Genomic DNA, 22,639 nt, shown 5'->3' on the forward strand with positions numbered 1-22,639 from the left:
AATGTTACATGTAATGTAAATCAACCTTTTCACATGGTGATGAATTCTGAAACTTGGCACAGGCACATTTCTAAGAGTCTTTGGAATTTGTTTTCTATTTCATAAACATGCAAGCAGATTCAAAAAACAGCCATAGTGGCGTAAGTATTTAAGAGCCTTGGACTTGGACTGTAGAAACATGGATTTGAGTCTCTGTTTAGAACACTGACGCTGTCAGTTTAACGGTAACCTATCTCACAGGGTTGTTGTGAGAATACAGTGAGTTTTGTATCTATCATGTCTCATGGATGCATGAAGTTGTCATATACTGAGGCAGATAATTGGTCGATTATTCATTTATTTATGTTTTTAGAAACCCCTTTCCCAACAAGTTGAGTTCAAGGCAGCTATCTAAGTCATTCTGGTGTACTCCAACCAGCTACTGCTTTCCAGAAGTCTTTCACATCACTTCCTACCTGTTCCTTTTAACTGGAGATGCCAGGAGATGTTGGGACCTTCTGCATGCAAGGTAGATATTCTGCTTCAAGCCACGGTCCCACTCTGATCTTCCTCTGAAAAGTTAGTTCCTCTCCAGAATCCAGCCAGATCGGACTGCGATTGTGATGGGATTTGGCAAGTGTCAGTCACACAATCCAGTAATGAAGGAGTTAATTGGTGCATGCTAATTAGTTAGTGAGGTCAGAAGTCAGTGACCAGGTAATTGATACCTATTGGTCAAGCAGACCTGGCATGTAACCCATGCCAGTCTGCACATAGGCTTTAGATATATAGTCTTTGTTGCTGTCTGCACGTGCTCAGTCTAACTCTCTGTATGTGAGTAGTAGCCATGTAATAGTTAAGCAGCAAGCTGGCTGTTGGAGCTAGCTAGTTAGAAAGATATTTCTTGTTTTCTGCCAAGTTACCCTCCCTTGTTAGTAAGTAAACTTTATTTCAGTAAAGTAACTGCCTCTGCCTCCTTATTGCACTAACTCTGCTCTATAAGTGTATTTTCCCCAACAGATTGCCTTCTCTTTGATTACCCCAACCATCTTTTCCACTTATAAATATTTCCAGCTAACTCCCCACTCCCTCCCCCCTACACACTAAGAAATTCTTCTCCAAAGCATCCATCTTCCCAAGTGCCTACGACTTGGTACAGAAGATAAAAACAGAAGCATTTCAGAAAGCCAGGTGAGGCGAAGGATGCTCTACCTGTCTGCAGGGCCCCTTTCATCTTAGAAGGCAGAGCAAGCCAAGAGCATTGGGCAGGGAGTACCTCATTTGGGGCCTTTTGCATGTATGCTGTTTTCATGTTATAATGAACCCCAAACCTCCCCATTTTCATCTGGGCCACATTTCACTAGCCAGTATTACAGATGTGCAGCAGATGTTCCCAGGTTATCAGAGAGATGGCAATAATGCACAGTTCACAGGGTGGTGGATTATGAGGAGGGAGAGCCCTTTGAAGAAGGACAAGGGATGGGGGTGGGGAATGAATAATGGAGTCAAATTCTTACCATTGCGCACCATTTCCCTTTTAATCTGCATGTTCAAAGCAAGGCCTTTGGCTCGATCTTTGGGGCTGTAATTCATTCTGTTCCCACAGCATATGTTGAGTTATTCTTACCTCACCTCTGCAGATCCTATCAGATCCACGAGACCAGACTGTGCTTTTGTAAAAGCCAGGGCAACTTGCACAGAATTGCTCGAACAAGCAGTCTGCTCACATGAACATTGTAGGCCTGGAAGGGTGAACTCTTGCGAGGTGGCTGCTGCTCTTCCAAAAGCAAGAAAACCACTGCTATTTCCTACTTGTCTTTTTAGCAAGTTCACTTGCCTCAAAGCGAAGCCTGAAAGGACTTATGTAATCATTCTCTCCTGATCTATTTTATCTTCTCAACAGCATCAACTATGTGAGTTTGATTCAGCAGAGAGAGAGAGTAACAGAGTCAAGGTCTCTCAGCAACCTCCCATGGCAGATTTGATGGGGATTTGAATCAGAATCTTCTAGCCTTGAGCCGCTTATACACTGCTAGTCTGCCCCACAGCGAGGGGACATTTCCTTCAGGGCAGAGATTTCTGTATGACGCACTCTGTGTTACAGCGCCACAAATCCTGAAAGCCATGGTATTTTCCTTCGCTTCAGGTTTATGTTTCTTCAATTCCCCCCCCCCCCCACACACACACACACACACTCCTGGCAGACGTTTCTGGGGGATCTATGACCAGCTTTTGTGAAAAGCACAAAAATATGGATATAACATAGAATTTAAAGGGCAATAAAATCAAAGCCAGCAATCTTGCAACGACTGGTAGCAAACCAGAAATGGGGGCAGGCAAATCATGCATCAGGCAGTGGGGCACTTCCTTGTGTGTAAACAGAGAAACTCAAGGAGACCCCACTACAACCCCATTGCAGGCCCGAAGAAAACACTCAATGCATAATGGGCCCTAGTCATTCTCTCTAACCATTATATCATGCATAAAAAAAAAAAACCCAACCACACACTATAAAGGTTGGTGCATAAGATAGCAGACACTCCTTTTAGAATCCTGGCTTTAGATCTCTCAACATGGGAAAGATCTACCAATTACTGAAAAATTCAAAATGCATAATAGGAGTAGTTTGCTTTGCTAATCTATTAAATTTCTATAAGTGGTGCTCATATCAAGCAAAGTGATTCATGTAAAGAAAGTGATTTCTTTGATCCCAGCTATCATGCATACTTTGTAGTTCCCATTGTTGTGAATGACAGTTAAATGAGTGATGATGGACTATAAGCAACGGCAAGGGATAAAAATACATTGGCTGTGGAATCCTGCAGAGAGTTATTCCCTCGTAAGAAGATTGAAGTCATTCATTAGGACTACACTGCAGGAGGCTTCAACAAATGGAATTGATTTACTCAAGCCCCACTGCCTGTGTTGAATTATTCCCTTTACAGATGATACCTGATCCATGTATACATCTTGAATCACCCATCATTTGCCTTGCAAGGTTTACCAAATATATGGCAGCTCCAGCACTTTCCTTCTAAGGGATGAATTAATCTTCTGTAATAGTGACTCATATGTCTGCACCAGTGCATTTCTTAGTCTACTTCTAGGCTGCCAGTTCTTGAAATGCAAGAATGTTGATACCTGGATGGGGACTAAGTTCTTTGGTTCACAGGAATTTTAGGGATGGAAGCTGGGCAGAGGTGTCTTTCTCCCTACTCCCATCTCTTAGCTCCTCCCCTCCCCATTCTCATCTGGTCAGCCCTATAGCCATCCAATCTTTTCCCATCACACCCCGCTTACATAAGGATTCTTACCCTTCCTATCCTCTTCATCCCTTTGAATTTTCTGGTTCCTTTTGGAGCAACCTGTAACACTACTCTCTGGGCTGGTTTCTCTACATTAGCCCCTTGGAAGCCTCCAATGGGAGCTAATAGGAGATGGGGGCTACACGTTTGAGGGTTCATAACTTTGGCCCCCATGAATCAAATTTTACCAAACCTGGGTGGTATCATCAGGAGAGTCTCCTACTGATTCCACCCAGGTTTTGTGAAGTTTGGTCCAGGGGGTCAAAATCTATGGACTCCCAAAGGGGGTGCCCCCATCCCCCATTGTTTCCAATGGGAGCTAATAGGAGAGGGGGGCTACACATTTGAGGGTCCATAACTTTGGCCCCCATGAACCAAACTTCACCAAACCTGGGTGGTATCATCATGACGGTCTCCTAAAGATACTCTGAAATTTTGGTGCTGCTAGCTTAACAATTGCACCCCTGACAGAGGCACCCCCCCCCCCCGGGGCAGGCCTACATGTCTTCATTAGAAAAATGCTGCAGTGAGGATGTTGGAACCTGGATGAAAAGGTGCCGATTATTTTGAAACTTGGTTGTATCTAGATTAAATTTTCAATGGGAATTCGGCCATAATGTCTCACTGAATAATTCAGTTTTGCTGACTTGCACTGCTATCATTTTGCTTTCTTTTGCCATTCAGTGTCTTGGTTAGGCCAATCTGATCAGATTTCGGAAGCTAAGCAAGCTAGACCCTGGTTAGTATTTAGATGGGAGATCACCATGGAAGTCCAGGGTTACTACACAGAGGCAAGCAATGGCAAACCACTTCTGAATGTCTCTTGTCTTGAAAACTTAGATGGTTACCAGAAGTCGACTGCGGCTTGATGGCTCTTTCCACCACCACCATCTTGGTTAGATCAATAAAGTACATTTCCACCTATTCTTTATTTCTTCTCTGGGAGTCTTACATAAGCCAAATTACACCCTTCTAAGGCCCTTTCCCCACTTACCCTTTTCCGAGGGTTGCTGCGCGCAATTCCCAGCGTGCGGCATCCCTGGCGCGCGCCGGGGCGTCCCCACAACCCCGCACTCTATGCAGGGTCATCAAAAGGCGCCCTTTGAAAGAGCGCCAGGAATGCTCACTGGCGCTGAGGGAAGGACAGCAGCTTAGCTGTCCCGAGAGGTGGCTATTCCTTCTATGCCGCCCCTCTCAGTGGGGGGGGAAGTGCCGAGGGACCAGCAGCTACTCTCCTTGAGTAGTAGCGGAATCAATGTAAGTCAGGGGGGAAAGGGCCTAAGTCCATTGAAATCATAGATCCAACTTGGGCCCAGATATTCCACCTCTCAGAAACATAAAAGACTCTTTAATTTCAGTCACTGTGACATCAGCAGCCAACAGACCAATCCACACTTCTGACCTTTTATTAGCATGATTGACAACTCCAATCTCAAGCTGAGAAGAAAGGGAACGATGATGCTTCCAAATGGTTGAAGCTGTAAAACTGTTTTCCAGTTTATGAAGCCATAAGAGAGCCCCCAAGTGGGGGAAGGGAGAGTGATAACTCTGCTGAAAGCAGACAGCAAGTGAAAGTGGGGCAAAATCCTTTTTAGTGGATTGGTTACTAAGCATATGAGCAGGTCTGGGATGAAGGTGGGAGAAATGATGTACAGGCAGCACCCTCCCCCAGTTATGGCCACCAGCTCCTACATATTTCCATCAGTGGGCATTTTGCTTGCGACTTACAATACCAATTTCACCTTCTCTGTCTTTCTGCACCAACTAAGGTTGGTCGATTCCCCACCCACTATTAGATGCGCGCTCCTCACGGCAAATTCCCCGGGGTCCTGCAGCACTCCCCACTACACCAGCAGTGACAACGCAGCAACAACACAGTCACCCCAATTCTGCCGCTCCTCCCACCCCTCAGCGCGCGTCATTTCGGATCCTGGTCGGGGGTACACCTTTTTGAAACCGCGCACCAAACACGGAGCAGGGGTCCCCTCCACTTTCATTTTTGAAGTGGGGAAAAGCCCATTGACAGCTCAAGCAGAGATCTTTCACAATACCTACAGCCTGGTCTTTTTAACAGAAGGTGTCAGGAATCGATCTCAAGACCTTCTGCATGCTAAGCAGATTCTCCACCATCAAGCCACAGTCCTATCCTGGTTGTTCATGCAGGTAGCATCTCCCATCCTGCTCCCCTCAAAAAAAAAAAAAACAGAATGAAATCGAAGGGCAAATCTGAAACTTCTGCCTTGAGTCTTTTTGTGAAAGCCAGTCTACGGGAGGGGGGGGGGGGGTTGGACATGTTACTTTTGTTCATTTCTCCTGTTTAAAATAATTAAAGTTAATAATTGGCCTTGAGCCTCTGATATGTATTTCCCATGCAAGAATTTGTCTTATTAGCTTTTGATGGTGCTCTACTCCCTACTATGTAGGAGACGGTGTGGTATAGTGGTTAGAGCATCAGTCTGGAGACCTCAATTAAATTCCCCCACACTACCATGAACATTTGCTGGGTTTGGTTGGGCCAGTTACAGTCTCTTAGCCTATTCTATCTGATAGAAATGTATAGAGAAAATGAGGAACTTATACATTACCTTGGGTTACTTGGGGAAAGGTGACATTAAAATGTACTAGATAAATAGATACGTTGTAAGTACCCTTCTTGTGATCTGCAGTAATTTCAGGCTACAGTCCTGCAATCTAAGGCTGTAAATGTGATACATTCATTACCATTGACCTCCTCCCCCACCCCACCTCCAAAAATCCTCTCCTGCTTTGGTACTAGATCAAACAAATTCATTCACTAATTCCAGTTATAATGTCTGGGTCAGAGTTGTTTGGCACACTACAAACACACACTATTCAGTGATATTCAGATATTGAAATATATTTTATAAGTTGTAGGGGGAAGGTGCACGTTGTTAAAATTTCCAAGTGTTTTTGGCTGGGAGAGCTAGACCTTGGAAGCAGCCACAATGCACATGCCTGAAAATTCCTTCTGATACAGCAATTGAGCAGAGGAGCAAATCGCTGCTCCTCTTCACTAAGCCCTCCTGATCATGTCTACTTTGCAGTTGGTCCTACTGGGAGGGGCTGCGGCTCAGTGGTAGACAGAGGTGTAGCAAGGGGGGAAGTGCCCAGTGCATTGGTGTGTCCTCCGCCCCATCCCCCCCAGAACGCCCCTGCTATGCCCCCAGAACACCCTTGCCACACCCCCACAGGGGGGCACGCCCGGTGTGACATGCCCCTCCGTCCCCTTGGAGCTACGCCTCTGGTGGTACAGCACCTTCTTGGCCTGCAGAAGGTCCCATGTTCAGACCCCAGCATCTCAAGCTAAAAGGTAACAGGTGATACGAAAGACCTCTACCTGAGAATGTAGAGAGCCACTGCCAGTATAGACAGTATGGACGGATGGACCAATGGTCTGATTCAGAGTAAAACAACTTCATATGTTATGTACTGAGCAAAGCTGTCACTGAAGGTGTGAGTTGTGCATATGCAAGAAGATATTTTAAAACAACATGTTTGTTTTAGAAAGCACTCTGGTAAACAGAACTTCTGCCTGAAATGTTGAAGAGCTACTATCAGAGTTAAACGTAATGTAACTTCCTTTTGTGGCTTCTGTTGTGGCATAGGAGGTTAAGAGGAGCAGCAGTGGCATAGGAGGTTAAGAGCTCATGTATCTAATCTGGAGGAACCGGGCTTGATTCCCAGCTCTGCCGCCTGAGCTGTGAAGGCTTATCTGGGGAATTCAGATTAGCCTGTACACTCCCACACATGCCAGCTGGGTGACCTTGGGCGAGTCACAGCTTCTTGGAGCTCTCTCAGCCCCACCTACCTCACAGGGTGTTTGTTGTGAGGGGGGGAGAGCAAGGAGATTGTAAGCCCCTTTGAGTCTCCTGCAGGAGAGAAAGGGGGGATATAAATCCAAACTCTTCTTCTTCTTCTTCTTCTATGACTGGCTCCGCCTCCTGCAGCAGCCATTTTGTGGCTGTATCCTGCCACCTTGCGTCAGAATTCCAAAGGTGCCTGCAGGCTCAAAAGGGTTGAGGGTCCCTGCTTTGCCCTCAAGAGCTGCCATTTCCTTCAAGGGAAGTGATCTCTGTAGTCTGGATCAGTTATAATTCCAAAAGAATTTCAGGCTCCACTTTGAGACTTAGGTGGGTGGCATGGGGGTGGTGGGTGGTATGCCCAATTATGAAAACGGCATGGGGAAGAGGTAAATCCCCCTTCAACAGCACTGTGGCCTGACCCATATTGAGCCCTTCTCCCCATGGCTGCTTTAAGAAGCTGATACAAACATCAAGGGTTCCCATTACATATCTTCAGCATCACATGTGGATTGACTGGAGTCGCCAGTCCTGTTTCCCCTTTCCACTAGATAGAAGGAAAACACTGACATTTCTCTGTGTGCTTTCATTTATGAAAACAGTTTAACACCAAAAAATCTCCCAGCTGCAATTCATCATTGCTAGCTTTCTGAATACTTCCACGAAAGCAGGTTCAAACCAATGTTGTAAAAAGTTTCTGTTGGCAGCGGAAAAGGTACACTGCCCTGCCCAAGTTAGCAGGGTTAACAACACACTAGTCCAAGCCAGGTTGGAACAAAAGGTGCCTTTCACAACTCCTTACATTATGGAGAAAACCATTTGTGTGCATGTGTTACCCTGCCCCCCTTTTCCAGGCAGCTACTCAGGAGGCTGAAAATATTGGGAAAGGGGAAATGAAGAAGCCAGTGAAGAACTATTGCCACAAATTCCGCAAGAGATGGGTTGGGGGAGAGATAATCTTGAAGATGTATTTGTCTGAGAATGTGCTTTAGAATTTAAAGGAAGGTAGCTAATAGAAACCTAACACGGATTCTTCCCAACTCCATTAATGGCTGGAAGGGTGTCAAGTGAGGAAGGAAAGCAGGCTGACATTCCTCAGGGAACTAGCCATATTGGTCCTTCAAAAGGCATGGTTAAGACTGTTTTACGGAACAAGGAATGCTGTGTGACCCACCAGCCCAAAGGTGAGGTTGGGATGGTGTTATACAGCCAGCCGTACATGAAATATCTTTGAGCCAAATCCTACAATTCCTTCTCAGAGGCAAAATTGTGAGGTAGAGTTAGATGGGGTAGAGTTTTTCCACTGTTGTAGAAGAAAACAGGGATATTTAGAGAAAGACAACCAGATGAGGAATGGAAAAAAATAAACAGATAACAGGGAAGAGATTGGCACTATTAAACCATACAGTGTGCTAGCAAACCACCCAGTGAGTTGAATGGCTAGTGTACCTGATTCAGTTCTCTCCATGATTTATTCCAGTTAAAATAACTATGCAACGTGTGTGTGCCCTGTTGCTGAAGCAGACCAAGATCTATCAAGTCCAATATTATCTTTCCATCTGTAGCCAGCCAACTGCCTGTAGAAGTATGTACAATAGAAAGGGGGTGTGCAACAGAAATAACAAACCAGCAATATTTGCACACAACACAGCTAGCAGTCGTAGACTGTAAAATTTGTGCGTTTACTAAGTCTATAAGATATATATTTAAAGGGGCTGTGTCTCAGTGATGCTCCAGTACATAAGTTTCTCTCATGCAGACATAAGTACCGGTACATTCACAGCACTAGTCAACACTATAACAATAACACTATTACAAATGTTTCCCTAATCTCCTCAGGGATAGCTATTAACTAAATATTGATATCCCAGCACGAGCTAACCAGCTTCCAGATATGTTCTGGCTTTGAAAGTCTTCAAAGGCTCGTGAGTACGTGGTTATTTTCAGTGCTGATCAGTAAGTCACATGTAAGCTTATTCTTACAAAAATCAAATCAGACTTCATTTGTCTCTGCAAAGCTTTCTCATGCTGCAAAAATGTAGGAGCATATATGAGACTTTTTTTTTACTGGTCAACACTGAATATACCACCTACTCACGAGTCTTTGAACAGGGTGATTGGTAACATTACAAATTACACGCAGTGAGCAACCAAGGAATGGAAGGAGGAATTATATGGTTTGGAGAGGGTGGAAGGATGGACAATGAGCTGATTGGTGAGACATCCAGCCAGAAATACCACACAAGTTGTGAGAAATGGATAGAGAGTAAAATCCCCCCTGTGGTGGGAATGCATACTTCAGAGTCATCAAAATATGGGTGATACTGAAAGCCATAAAGTGTGATGACATCCATCTGTATCATTGTGTAGAGAGAAAATATGAGGTGCTGCAGAACCTCAGCCCAGGAAAGCAAGGCCCGAGAAAACTCAATACAGGAAAGAAAGGGAACTTCCTGCAGTGTGGAGCTGAATGAACAACATGGGAAGAGAATCACCTGTCAACAGAGACAAAACTGCTGGTCCTGTATTCCCAGAGAGCAACAGTGAAGACCCCTACAGCAGCACCCACCCCCCACCCCGATTCTGCTTCCAGTCCAGAAAGCTGCCCTTTTTAAAAAGCCAGTTCTCTGTCTCTGCAAATGGTCGCCACTGTTTGGCTTTGCTGCTCCCACTAACTGAAGGGTGTCGCCTTCCAAAAGCAAGGGGGAGAAATTCCCAGCCATCCACCCCCATTCATGTACCAAACTATTCCTGAGTAGTCTGGTGATAGGCTTGTTCATAGTCTTTAAGACACCCAAACTGAAAGCACTACAGCTGGAGCATTACGAGTGGACTAATCTATGTTAACTGATTTCACAGGCACCTCCTACAAGGTCAGATTTGCATATGGGAAACAGGCCCCCGTCCGGCCTCCCAGTCTGAGGAATTTATGCAATGGACATTAATAAAATTCACTTCCAAGCTGCTAGACCACCCCTCATCTTGCATAGAAACATGTAAACATGAGATCAAAAAAGATCAGCAAAAGAAAAAAAAGCTTTTACCTCCCCCCCCCCCGCTAGAATACAATACCCATCTTCTCCCCTGAGCCTGATGTATGAGGAAAGCTTTAGTGCTATTATGAGATACAACTTAAGCACAATTTGAAAAATAAATCTCCAGGCCCATGTGTTTACTTGAATGTTACTGGCATGGAAATGACATCACTCAAGACCAATGAGAAAAATCCGTCATTGCACGAGGCTTTCTTGCTATTTCAGAGGGTGTTTTTGCAGCTCAGTAATAGGATACAGATCAGGCACACACAGTTATTAAAGCTCGGTAAATAAGATTTTAGCAGTCATCTGGCACTTATTTTATATGCTATAGCCATCCCTTTAAAAAGAAATTAAAAATCTGGAGTTGAGGCACTTAATGGCGGCAGAGGCTTTTTGGCTTTCACTTTTCCCACTAATGAAAAAACTCTCCTCCCTCCTCAGTTGTAATAGGCAAAGAAATATCATTTGGTAGGGTAAGGGGAGGTAGGGGAAATGGGATTTGATTGTGCATTTAGCCAAAAGCTGAAATTGTAGGGAACTGAAAAAAACGAGTAGCAGAGTGAAGTCATCCAAAGATAGCAGGACTATCACCAGGGCTGAAGCCCCATATGAGGTTAAGACTGTGAGAGACACATCCTGAGGCCTTTGAATGACCTTGTGTGTTGATAGCCCAATTTTATACACACTTGCTTGGGGAAAGTCCCCTGGTGTTCAGTGGGGCTTTCTCCCAAGTAGGTTTTCACAGAATTCCAGCTCATTAAGTAAGAGAACAGGTAAGTCAATTCAACCTGGTATGGTGAAGTTTTGGTTGCCAAACTGTGATTTTAAAACGTCCGTAGACAGAGCCAGGCATGAGTTTTCAGTCATCAGGGCCAAGTCTTGTGATTTTTATTTTGCAAGCCAGGAAGCACACCTGCAGAGTTTGGAGTGGACAAGAAGCTGGAGACTGACAGATCAAGATATGTGTTCCATAATTAAAAACAAAAAACCCAAAACCCTTCCAGTTCAGAATACTTGGATTTTTCAACAAAAGACCTCATATCAAACCTAAGGCTAAAACAATGATGTATGTACATGCCATCAACCCACAACCAACTGCTGCCAACTCCAGCTTGGGGCTTTCAAGGTAAGTTAGAATCAGAGAGGCATTTCGCCCTTGCCTTCCTCCGCAGAGCCTTCCCTGGTGGTCTCCCATCCACAAACTGCTATCTGCACACTGCTTAGCTTCCAGGATCTGATGAGATTAAGTTATACCCTGTCTCCTTCCCTCTCACACAAATACCAACCAAGCAAGTAAAAGTCATGACAGTTAGGAATTCTAGGGGCCCCTCCGCACTGTAGGATTCGACCTTAATTCGATGTAGGTCTGACCCGGGTACTCCGCACAGCCGTAGCGTTCGACTCATGTCTGTCTCTGCTCCCCCCACCCCCGTCAAATTTTCCAGCTCGACTGGGAGGTACAACTTCCTGGCGAACTCGGGTTGCACTCAAGCTGAAGCCGGCGGAGTGCGGAATCTCCCTCGCCTCGACTCTGCCAGCCAGCCAATCACAGTGCAGTATTTCGGCCATGCGCAGAACGGGAGACTTGTGGCTGCAGCGAGAAGCGCACCTTTTAAAAAATCCTCCTACATAGCTCCTACGTTGGTAAACATAAAAAAGGGACGCACACTCACATTTCCCGCCGTAGAACGGCAGCCAATCGGGAATGAGAAGCGGAAGACGCAAGGAGGTAATTCCGCCCTCTGAACTCGGCTCCAGAGACACGAGCCAGCTGCTGTGTGGAGTAACAGGGGAGTCGAGCTCAGGTAACGATTTCCGAAGACACGAGTTGAACCCTAGTTGCCTCTGCTGTGCGGAGGGGCCCTAGATGTAATGCTACTCTGTGCCTTTCAATCAGAAGTACAGAGTAGACAGGGGACAATACAACCTTGCCAGGAAACAGAAAGAGAAGATTTGACTGTACTACATTCCTTAACGCGGTGATCTCACTTCTAGTGCTCCAGAAGGAACTCTGCATTTGCCCCAACTTGATCTCTATGTTGTGCCCCCATCCTTGTCAGAGTGGCACATTTCTATCAGCAGCTGTTGCCAGGCTGTGACATGAACTTCATAAATGGGCTGTGAAAATGTACTGTCAGTTAATTCAAGACATGTGGGAGGTGGGAGATAAAATGAGTATTCTCATGGGGGAGGCAGGTAGGCCCTTTTTGTTGCAAGCATAAAGATTTTGTAATTTTCAGCACTGGGGTGCCTCCAGACTATAGTCTCATTTTTCAGTGTTTGGTTGTGATCAGCCAAAATCAATCATTAAAACTCCTGCATCCATTGACTGAGAAAGACTGGGAATGAACCAGGACTCAGAACTGCTGAAGTGAGTGCAAAAAAAAAAAAAAAAGTGTGAGTCCAGCAGCATCTCCAAGACCAACAAAGTTTTATTCTGGGTATGAGTTTTTGTGGGCGGGCACACTTCTTCAGATGAAGCAAGTGCCTATATTGGGGGAACTCACACAAACCCTGCCCTCTGCCACCAAATGAACACAAAAGACCCCTTCCAATTTGCACCTCCAAGCCAGCTACCTTTGGCTAAAATTGGCAGTGCTGAAATATCCATATGGATTTTCTACAATATTAATATCACAATCTGGAACACAATGATTGTCAAGTTGTAGCCGACTTATGGTGATCCCATAGGGTTTTCAAGACAGTAGCCATTCAGATGTAGCTTCTCACTGTCTGACTCCTTGAGTTCCTTGGTGGTCTGCCATCCAAGTACTATCCTTTTTAGCTTCCAGATCTGAGGAGATCAGACTAACATATTGGAAGTGACTATCTTGTGAAGGAACTGTGGAGATCCAGCAGGGGGCGAGCAAATGGTCAATTGATGCTCTTTGAACTAATTTCTTCCTTCCCAAAAGCTCCGTCCTCCCTTTCTCCCTAGCTAGCAAGGTAGCTGCAGATTATCCGTTTCGATCAGCTTTCCTTGATGAAATTTAGGTCCCTCTTAACCATTACCTTTATATTTAACTAGCAAGTCTGCCACTTCTCTGCATAATTAGCAGCTCTGCTAAGATAGCCTGGGCTATCTGGTAATTGCTACACCTATTGGCAGTGAATTACACAACTTAACGGCAATTTAAAAGATGACGGTGGACAGCTCCATGGATGTCCCATTCTCAGTGATTTCCCATGTCAGTACAAATGAGGGACATCAGACATACACACTGAATAGACAGATGCTCACTCTGACATGCAGAGAAGGGTCCGAAGATATACGAGGTTACTTAGTTAAACCAGAACAGGTCTTGGCTGGGACAATGTTTGGATGGGAGCCTGCATGGGCTTCCATATGTGCAATAACAAATAAATAAATCACTGCCAAGCGGCATAAATACTTGGCACAAAATCCTTCCCTGTATTTCCCTCTTTTCTCCCTCACCCCAGCTTCTAAGGGATTGAATAAGTAATGAAATCATCATCCCCCTTTCCCCATCGACCTAGGCTACAGTCCTAAGAACGCTTTCCCAGGAATAAGCCCCACTAAATAAGATGGGACTTACTTCTGAATAGATCTGCTTAGGATTGCTCTCATAATCTTTGCACTGCATTTTCACTCCAAAATGATGGTTATGAATTGTATTTCCCACTGACTGGTGGCAGCTTTCAGGGTATCCATGAAACCACTTGGCACAGGTAGTAGGCTGGATCAGTATTTAATTAGCTCATGGATCAGTGAGTTCCCAGATTCGATCCTTGCCATCTCAAGACCCTTGCTTGAGTCACTGGAGAGCTGCCACCAGTCTGAGTAAAGGATACTAACCTTGACAGAACAATGGTTTGATTCATAATAAAGCGATCTGTGATTTTTTTACAATCATATATAAGTGTACATTTGCAAGAAAACTACTTCGCTTTAAAAAGATAATTAAGTGTACCAATGACTATTTATGCCTCAAGTCTGAATATGCAGAATAGATGCAAACTGATGTAAACCTTTTGAAATGAAAAAATATTTACAGGTCCTCTTTCAGGAACCTTGCATAAGTGTGGGATAGGAGCGGGTGGGAACCATACAATTCCGCCACCCTCTGCAGGACAAATCCAGAATTGCAATGCAGAACTGGGTTTTGGTTTGTTTCCACGCTGGCAGGCACACCCAGATCAAAAAGTTGATTTCTCACAGGGATTATTTTAGGGAGATGATACGCCTGTAAGTTTACCATGCTATTAATTTTTAAGTATTATTACACTCACTGAGGTCTTCATATGTGCCAAGTTGAAAATCTAAGGCCGCAATCATAACTATACTTATTAAGGAAAATGCAAATCCAGAGTAAGAGCAAAGCTGCATTCTGTGTGGGAGATCCACAGTCAGATCTCCCAATGTTGACTTTAAGACTAAAAGCAGCTGGTGGTTTTTTTTGTTTTTTTTTTGTTTTTGGATGGGAAATATGGTGCTAAGGGAGGAGACACCTACCAGAGCTGTTGTTAGTTACTCAGGTGGAAAGTAATAGTAGGACAAACTGGGTAGCCATCTTTTTTCTCCATTAAAGCTAATAACAACTTCAGTTGTGGGGAGATAGAGGAGGACAATGTCTATCAGGCAAATTGTGTAGGGAAAATTTACCCCCCCCCCCCCCCCCCGCTTTCCCAGGGACTGCAGCCCTAATACAATTTGAGTGCCGCAAGGCTGCTTTTTGCAGAAGGGAAGGCGGCACGGAATAGCCCAATTTTGGTCGATTCCCCATGGGGAATTTCTATCTAGATCAAACTAAGTTTGTAAAGAAACTGTACCTTTTAATCGAGGTTTCAACCTCCCCACCGCAGCGAAGACATGTAGACCTATCTTGGATCCGAGAAATGTAGCAATCCCCACTACCATGCTATCTCCTTTGTGGGGTCTCTCCTGATTGGCTGGTGTGCCATGTTGGGGTGGGACCTTCTCAGGGTGGCAATCTGCCTTATTTCACAATGTCTTTTCAAGTGCTAGATGTTCTAGTACTGTGAAACACAATGACTTCTGCCCCCCCCCCCCCCCCCAAACAAAAATGTCTTTGTGGGAAATATCCTTCTCCAAAATATTTAAGGAATTTGGCTTGGAGTAAAAATATACCCCCAAATGCAATGTGTGTAAAGTTTTCACAGAGTTGCTTTAAGGTTAAAGACTACAAAACCAGTGGTTGTCCTGTCTGCCTTGGGAATATGTTCCCAAAGTGCTCTACGGATATTACATGTTAATTCTCCAGTGATCTCTCTCATCCATAGAAAACTGATGCTACTGCTGAAGTTTTCATCTTTGGGAATTGGAGGACCGCTTAACAAATGCCTTTATCAGGACAAACTAAAAATCCCCAAAAGCTGTAAAATGCCTCTGAGTTTCACAAAACTCCACTGGTGCCAATGAAAGTTATGATGGAAGGCTACCATGAAATACGTTACAGTCTAGGGACTAAATTAGAAGAACCCTGAAAAATGTGCATTCTCAAAGACACATTTGAAGAGATAATGTGAATTAAAATGGTATCCTCATGATGATGGTGATATTGTTAACTCCTTCTGGGCCTGGTAAGAGAGGGGTATTTACAGGAGAAAGCTGGTTGCTGGGAAAGGAATGTGAAGTGATTTTTAGTTGTGATAATTATATCACACTTCTTATATATGCAGAGTTTGTGCAATAAAGAGGCAGAGACAATTGCTTACTGAAAATAGAGTTTACGATCTATAAAAAAAGGGGGAAGGTGAACTTGGGTGAAAAATAAGAAAGTATCTTTCTATTCAGCTACCCCATTAGCTAGCTTCTACATTGGCTATCACATGGCTAAAAAGCTACTAGAGAGCATGTGCAGAGAGTAACAAAGATTATATACTTATTGTCTACCTGCAGATCTGCATGCATCTCATGCCAGGTCTGCTGGACCAATAGGGGTCAATTATCTGGTCACTGACTTCTGACCTCACTAACTAATTAGCATGCACAACATTAACTCCTTCATTACTGGATTGTGTGACTGGCACTTGCCAAATACCAACAGAATTCCTCAGAAATCCTGTGTTTCCTTTTAACCTCCCATTCCACCTTCAAGATAGTGATTCAGAAAGCTCAATTTTTGACTACTTAATAAGGATTAAAATCTGTGGAATGTTATGGAGGGATTATTTTCAAATAAGCATTGGAAACAGCAAGATTCTAACATACCACAGCACTCACCACATTTTAAACAATTTGAAGAGATTCATGCACGTAGCTAAGGGGGGGTTCTTGGCTTTGAACCCCCCCCCATTCATGTCCGAAGCTCCGCCGCTCCGTTTGTGGGTTTTTAAAGCATTTCAGTGCTTTTTTGGTTTTTGGCCTGCAGAGGGTATATTGGTTGGACTAGCAGCACCAAACTTTCAGGGATTGTTTAGGGGACTCTCCTGATGATACTACCCGAGTTTGGTGAGATTTGGTTCAGGGGGTCCAAAGTTATGGACTCCCAAAGGGGGTGCCCCCATCCTCCATTGTTTCCAATGGGAGCTAATAGAAGATTGGGGCTACACCTTTGAGGGTCCATAACTTTGGACCCCCTGAACCAAACTTCACCAAACCTGGGATGTATTATAAGGAGAGTCTCTTACTGATACCACCTAGGTTTTGTGAAGTTTGGTCCAGGGGGTCCAAAGCTATGGACTCCCAAAGGGTGTGCCCCATCCTCCATTGTTTTCAATGGGAGCTAATAGAAGATGGGGGCTACACCTTTGAGGGTCCATAACTTTGGACCCCCTGAACCAAACTTCACCAAACCTGGGTGGCATCATTAGGAGAGACTCCTAAAGATACCATGAAAGTGTGGTGCTTCTAGCTTAACAATTGCACCCCTGACAGCAGGAACCCCCCAAATTTCCCCAGATTCTCGTTTTAAATCCACCCTCTTCGGCATGGATTTAAAGGGAGAATCTGAGGTCCTCAGTTTAGAAGAAGAAGAAGAGTTTGGATTTATATCCTCCCTTTCTCTCCTGTAGGAGACTCAAAGGGGCTTATAATCTCCCTTGCTCCCTCACAACAAACACCCTGTGAGGTGGGTGGGGCTGAGAGAGCTCCGAAAAGCTGTGACTAGCCCAAGGTCACCCAGCTGGCATGTGTGGGAGTGCACAGGCTAATCTGAATTCCCCAGATAAGTCTTCACAGTTCAAGTGGCAGAGCAGGGAAACCCGGGGAAATCCACCAGATTAGAATGCACCTGCTCTTAACCACTACGCCACATTGAAAGTGATGCTGTTTCAGGGTGGGGGATAATCCACCCCAAAACAGCATCACTTTCAATGTTATTTTACTAGGGGCCCCAGATTCTCCCTTTCAGGTGGATTTAAAAGGAGAATTTGGGCTCTCTAGTTTAAACGCCATTGAAAGTGATGGTGTTTGGGGGTGGATTCCAGCATCACAGCAGCTGCCCGGGGGGGCGCAAAACTCAGATTTTGCACCAGGCTCCATTTTCCCTCTATGCCTCTTCCGAGAGGGGAGGGGCAGGGGAGGGCAGGGCAGGGCAGGGCAGGGGAGTCTGCTATCCCCGACCTCGGAGAGCTGCTTTTATAAGCGCTAGGCCAGGGGCGGGGCTTGGGGAGGCGTGGCCATGCCCTAGGGGCGGGTGGGGTGTGGCCCCATCCCCGAACACACACCCCCCCCACAAAAAATCTATACCTACGTCCCTGAAGAGATTACATATTAATTAGAGAAAACAATGTCTGGAATTAAGATTATAGTCATGAAAAGTAATACTGTCTTTTTAATACCATCATTTACTCTGTTTACAATGGATATAAAAGAAAAGTACCAAAGGGCTGGGAATATAGACTGGAAAGCATTGGTTGTCTTTCTGCTTGTAGCCTTCAGTTTGAAAACGCTTCCCAAAAGTTTCAGTGGAATTTCTTTGGGAAGGCAAATTATACCGCTGTTTTGGAATGAAACCTCATGAATGAACCAGGGGATTTTGGTATTACTCACACTGAATATTTACTTAAAGCCAGGGCTAAGAGCATTAAGCTTTCCAATTCACTGACATTAAGGGAATCCCTACGGCAAACAATATGTGTGGGCTTTTTCTATCCCAAGCATTTGTAAATTTGTCCTGCTGGCCACAAACAATATTATTGCTCTGCTTTCTGAAAATAAAAAGAACTCATTCAAAAATGTAACTAGAGATGACCTGCAAACAATGAATGTTTGACTAAAAGTATCTGACTAACAAACGCACAGACCCCAAGGAATTTCAGAGTTCAGACTGAAGATCCAACATGATGTTCCATCTTTTACATCCCTTCAACTAGCAGTGAAAAATTAAGTCCAAACATTTACATCAGAGTTAAAGGAATTAGTAATCAGTAGTTTGATTCAGAATTTTAGATTGAATTCCCAGTTCCAAATAAGTGAAGGATTTAATCAAACAATCCTAAGACAAAAGCTTTTTGTTCCATACTTTCCTTTAGGAATTTGTGTTTCATACAAATGAAAATTATGAGGGAATCTGATACCCTATAAACACACATGTAGAATTACTCTTGCCCAGTTTACAGTAATTTGTCCTGCAGGTCAACACAATGTTACAGTGAGTGGTCAGAAGACACTAGTGTGGTTGAGGCCTACATTCCAGTTTGAGCTCCAAATTCATACCAAAACCACCTGAACATAAGACAATCATCTTCCTCACACTGTTTTTCACTCTGAGCTAAAGGACCTCCTGGTTGGAGATTTACTCTGGTGCCCCAAATTTAGGCAGTAACTCACACACGAGAAATGTGAAATCTTCAGGATTCTTCCACCAGCTTGGAAGTAATACTGAGAACTTGGATAGACTGAAAGAAACCTTAGCCAATTTTTCACGGTCAAAATGCCCCATGGTAGATCTGGGAGCGTGCCTGCCACGGGGCTTTTTGCCCTGCTTTTGACACTTCATTGCTCCCCAGTTCTTCGTGGGGTTCGAGTAGTTATTTTTTAATGTGGTTATTTTTTAATGCAAAGGAGAATTCAGGTCACCAACAACACATTACAGTCCATTCACACTAACTCGTTTTTCTGCATGTAAAAAGCAGATTGCAAAAAGGTACGCATGTCACCTCTCCTTCTAAGCATGTCAAAAGTTGATTGTTGATCAGCCACCACTCCTTCTAAGGCTCTCTGCAAACTCAATTCTTTTAACCCTCTGCTGCCCCACGCTACGCTATCCGCCTTTCTCTTTAAATTTGCTCCCTTCTCCATGAATGACTCGGTCCCCCACCAATCAGTGGAATCCACATCCGTGCTTGAAGCGTGGCTACTGAACTGGAATATACCACTTGTACTCACAGGCGACGGGGTGGCTCAATAGAGCAACGAGCTCCCGTTTACTTCAGCACCGCCTCTTTTTATTTGATGTGGAATTTTATCAAGCATATAAAGAGCCATCCGATTCACTGCCACCGCCGTGTGTCGAATTTTTCTATTAGGCCAGTATTGGCTGTTGTGAAATGGTACGTCCCGGAGCGCCGGGCGGAAGTGGACTCTTCTTCCCATGGTGAGGAGGCAGGGCGGCAATGGCGGCTCCGGGTAAGGAGTGCGTGGAGGGAGCGGTAGCTGCAGCGGTCTGTGGCGAATGGACTGCTTCTTGGCCTCGTTATGGGGACGGATTCTTGGAAATGGGGTCCTCCTTAGAGAGGCCAAGGCCGGAGCCTCGCTGTGATTGGCATGAGCCAACTGGCCTTCATAATAATAAATGCGAAGTTTTTATCCCGCATTTCCTAGCACTCAACATGTTTCGTGTGCATTGTATCACGTGTGAAGGCGTAGTGGTTAAGAAGCGTGTCAAAGCCCCAGTCAGCCTGTTTTTCTAACCTGCCTTGCTTAGAGGAGGGGAGAATGGTGGTATGACCTGCTACCCCTGTTTCCCCGAATATAAGATATCCCCTGAAAATAAGACGTAGTAGAGGTTTTGCTGAAGTGCGAAATATAAGGCATCCCCCGAAAGTAATACGCAGCAAAGTTTTTGTTTGGAAGCATGCCCGACGAACAGAACACAGAAAAATAAGACATCCCCTGAAAATGAGACATAGTGCATCTTTGGGAGCAAAAATTAATATAAGACACTGTCTTATTTTCGGGGAAACACGGTAGGAAGAAAAGGGGTAGTATAACACCCAAGCATGTGTGGATCCAGTCTCATAGATGCCCTATTTTGGCAGTCTTTTCATTGTTCCCAGAAGTCTTGAAATGTGAGGCTGTCACTTTTCTGGCAAGAGTTCCATGCCTTTTTTGACAGATAGAAATTCAGCTGCTGACGCTCTTTGTAACATGTCAGTATAACAGGAATAGTGTCGCTTTATGTAATTACTGCAAAATGTTTCTAAATTTAAATCTGTGGCAAAGTTTTGATTGCTTTTGGGTTCTAATTGTATAAAAACTGCTCTGTTTCAGAAAGCAATTGTAAATTAACTTTTTGAGGGTATGAAATGTTATCTGTTGCTGCTTTCTTGTTTTTAGAATTTTTTTTTACAGTTGTCTGCCCCATATATACTGTTTTTGTTGATTGGGGTTTTCTTTTGTTTGACTGATTTATTTCCTTTGACATTTGAGAGTAGGACACACTGCTTTAAAAAATAAATAATACGCAAGTTTAATTGACACACTTTGATTTCTGTTTTAATTTATCATTAATACATTGATGCTGAACACATCTTCTTGGAAATAGTTTTCTTGGTTTCGTTGGACACAATAATCTAGTTTAAGCCATGCAGGTTGTCAATAAAAACATGAAAATTCAAAAAAAGAGAAACTGACATTAAATGAACTAAGTTTGAATGCGTTACCTTGGTTTTATATCTTAAGATACATCTTGATGAAAAGGAATTCTGGTGTTTGCAGTTGAAGTGTTTAACTGAGGTAATTTAATATGAATTTGTTAAATGTATACTCTGTGGAAACATTCGTAGATCATTTATTAAGACATTTCCCCTTCTCTTTTTGATTTCTAGATTTTCTTTCACTTTTCATCTTGGTCTTAATACTGGTAGCCAGCATTCAGGCTCTGACTCCTAGCCATTATCTTACCAAGCATGATGTTCAGAGGCTACAAGCATCCTTGGAGCGCCCATTTGTTGATTTGGAAGGAAGTTATTATTCCATTGTAGGACTCAGCAAATTAGGAGTGAAGATCACTGATGAAGAGGTAAGGACATACCACAACAAAATGTTAGCAGATTTCCAGGTAACTTTTTACATCACTGACAGCACAGTTGTAAGTAGAATTACATCCTTCTCAGATCACTGAAATCAGTGGACTTAAAAAGGTGCAACTCTGCTTAGGCTAATATGCAGTCAGCGTAGGTTTGTTTTTCATCCTGTTATTTGCCACTTGCCTTGGCCACATGATATTTATCCCGGGATGAGAACTTGTCTGAGACATTCATTCTGTCCTGTGTGCAGTGCTTCTGAATTGTAGCGTTTTCTTTGGACTCTGTCCTGGACATTTAAAGTAAAGACTGGGAAATGAAGCCCAGTGCTATGATGGCCGTCAGTGCAAAGAGACAGAGAAAATTAGTTTCTTCACCTCCTGTCCAAGAAAAAAAGAAGGGAAATAAAAAGCAGGTGTAATAATACTGCATTGGAAACATTTTGGTATTATTCAGAGGTTAATCTTAACTTGCAGTGTCCCTCTTCCAAAAGGAAATGGTGCATACACAGAATTTTTAGCTACAGATAGTATAGAGAGGATGTGGGACAAAAACAGGAGATGGCACATACACCCCCAATGTACTCAAATATTGAGTTAAACATTATAACATTTAACACGTTAGACTCTTCAGTAGTGTACTATATACATAGGCAAAAACTTTTGTTTAATAGGATTTTCCTCATTTCAAAATAGAGAATTCCCCCCCCCCAGTGGAAAAATTGCAATTGAAGTCCTCATGTGAGAGGAAATATGCCCAGCCCCGCCCCCCCGGTCCCCTTTCTGATTGATTGATTGATTTCCGGGCCTTTGCCCTAGGCATCACACATGGTCAGAGCAGGACTTGGTGATGTGAAAAGTAAGCAGGGGAAGCCGATCTAAAGCATTGTTTGGTGCCTCTAGAAGCCTTCTTTCCAGGGCGAGAAGGGGCTAGAAACCGCCCTGTGCTGTATTGCATATAAATATTTTTTTCTGAAGGCAGACTCTTGCCTGAACTCAAGACAGGCAGAGGATGTTGCAGCCACTCTCTGCAATGACAACTCCAGTCATTATAGTGTTACAGATTTCAGTTCTTTTGTTTCTACAAGCCATTTCCTTAAAATATGTCTCAAGTTAATTCATTAGATGGGTTCTTCTATCTCATATGGATGATTCTTCTGTTGTTCACTGTTAAAAGAATTTAGCTGCTCATTTTTGTTCTTTTTAGGTGTTGTAAGAGAACACTTCCAATAGAGGGAGCCAAAATGTTATCTGTTGCCTGCTGTTTTGTTTTATCCCAAGACAGTCTAGCTAGCTTGCATGTTAATACAAATTATTCTCATTAT

At 43.9% G+C, this 22,639-nt stretch overlaps 1 protein-coding gene and 1 long non-coding RNA gene across 3 annotated transcripts in view; one reads left to right on the forward strand and one right to left on the reverse strand.

Moving 5' to 3' along the window:
- Positions 1–19,296, reverse strand: part of LOC125432494 — a 32,435-nt gene extending 13,139 nt beyond the window's left edge. The window contains exon 1 of the long non-coding RNA XR_007244483.1: positions 19,228–19,296. This is a non-coding gene — a long non-coding RNA (uncharacterized LOC125432494). The remainder of the gene's footprint in view (positions 1–19,227) is intronic.
- A 254-nt stretch (positions 19,297–19,550) lies between these two features.
- RPN2 (ribophorin II) overlaps positions 19,551–22,639 on the forward strand; it is a 31,680-nt gene continuing 28,591 nt past the window's right edge. Inside the window, exons 1-2 of one of the 2 annotated variants that reach the window (XM_048497723.1) lie at positions 19,551–19,696; positions 21,118–21,311. In XM_048497723.1, the coding sequence (XP_048353680.1) occupies positions 19,684–19,696; positions 21,118–21,311 (207 nt within the window). In that variant the 5' untranslated portion in view covers positions 19,551–19,683. The remainder of the gene's footprint in view (positions 19,697–21,117; positions 21,312–22,639) is intronic. The other variant, XM_048497724.1, reaches the window with a different exon arrangement.

This window comes from Sphaerodactylus townsendi, linkage group LG05 (assembly GCF_021028975.2).
Source record: "Sphaerodactylus townsendi isolate TG3544 linkage group LG05, MPM_Stown_v2.3, whole genome shotgun sequence".
Classification (NCBI taxonomy): domain Eukaryota; kingdom Metazoa; phylum Chordata; class Lepidosauria; order Squamata; family Sphaerodactylidae; genus Sphaerodactylus; species Sphaerodactylus townsendi.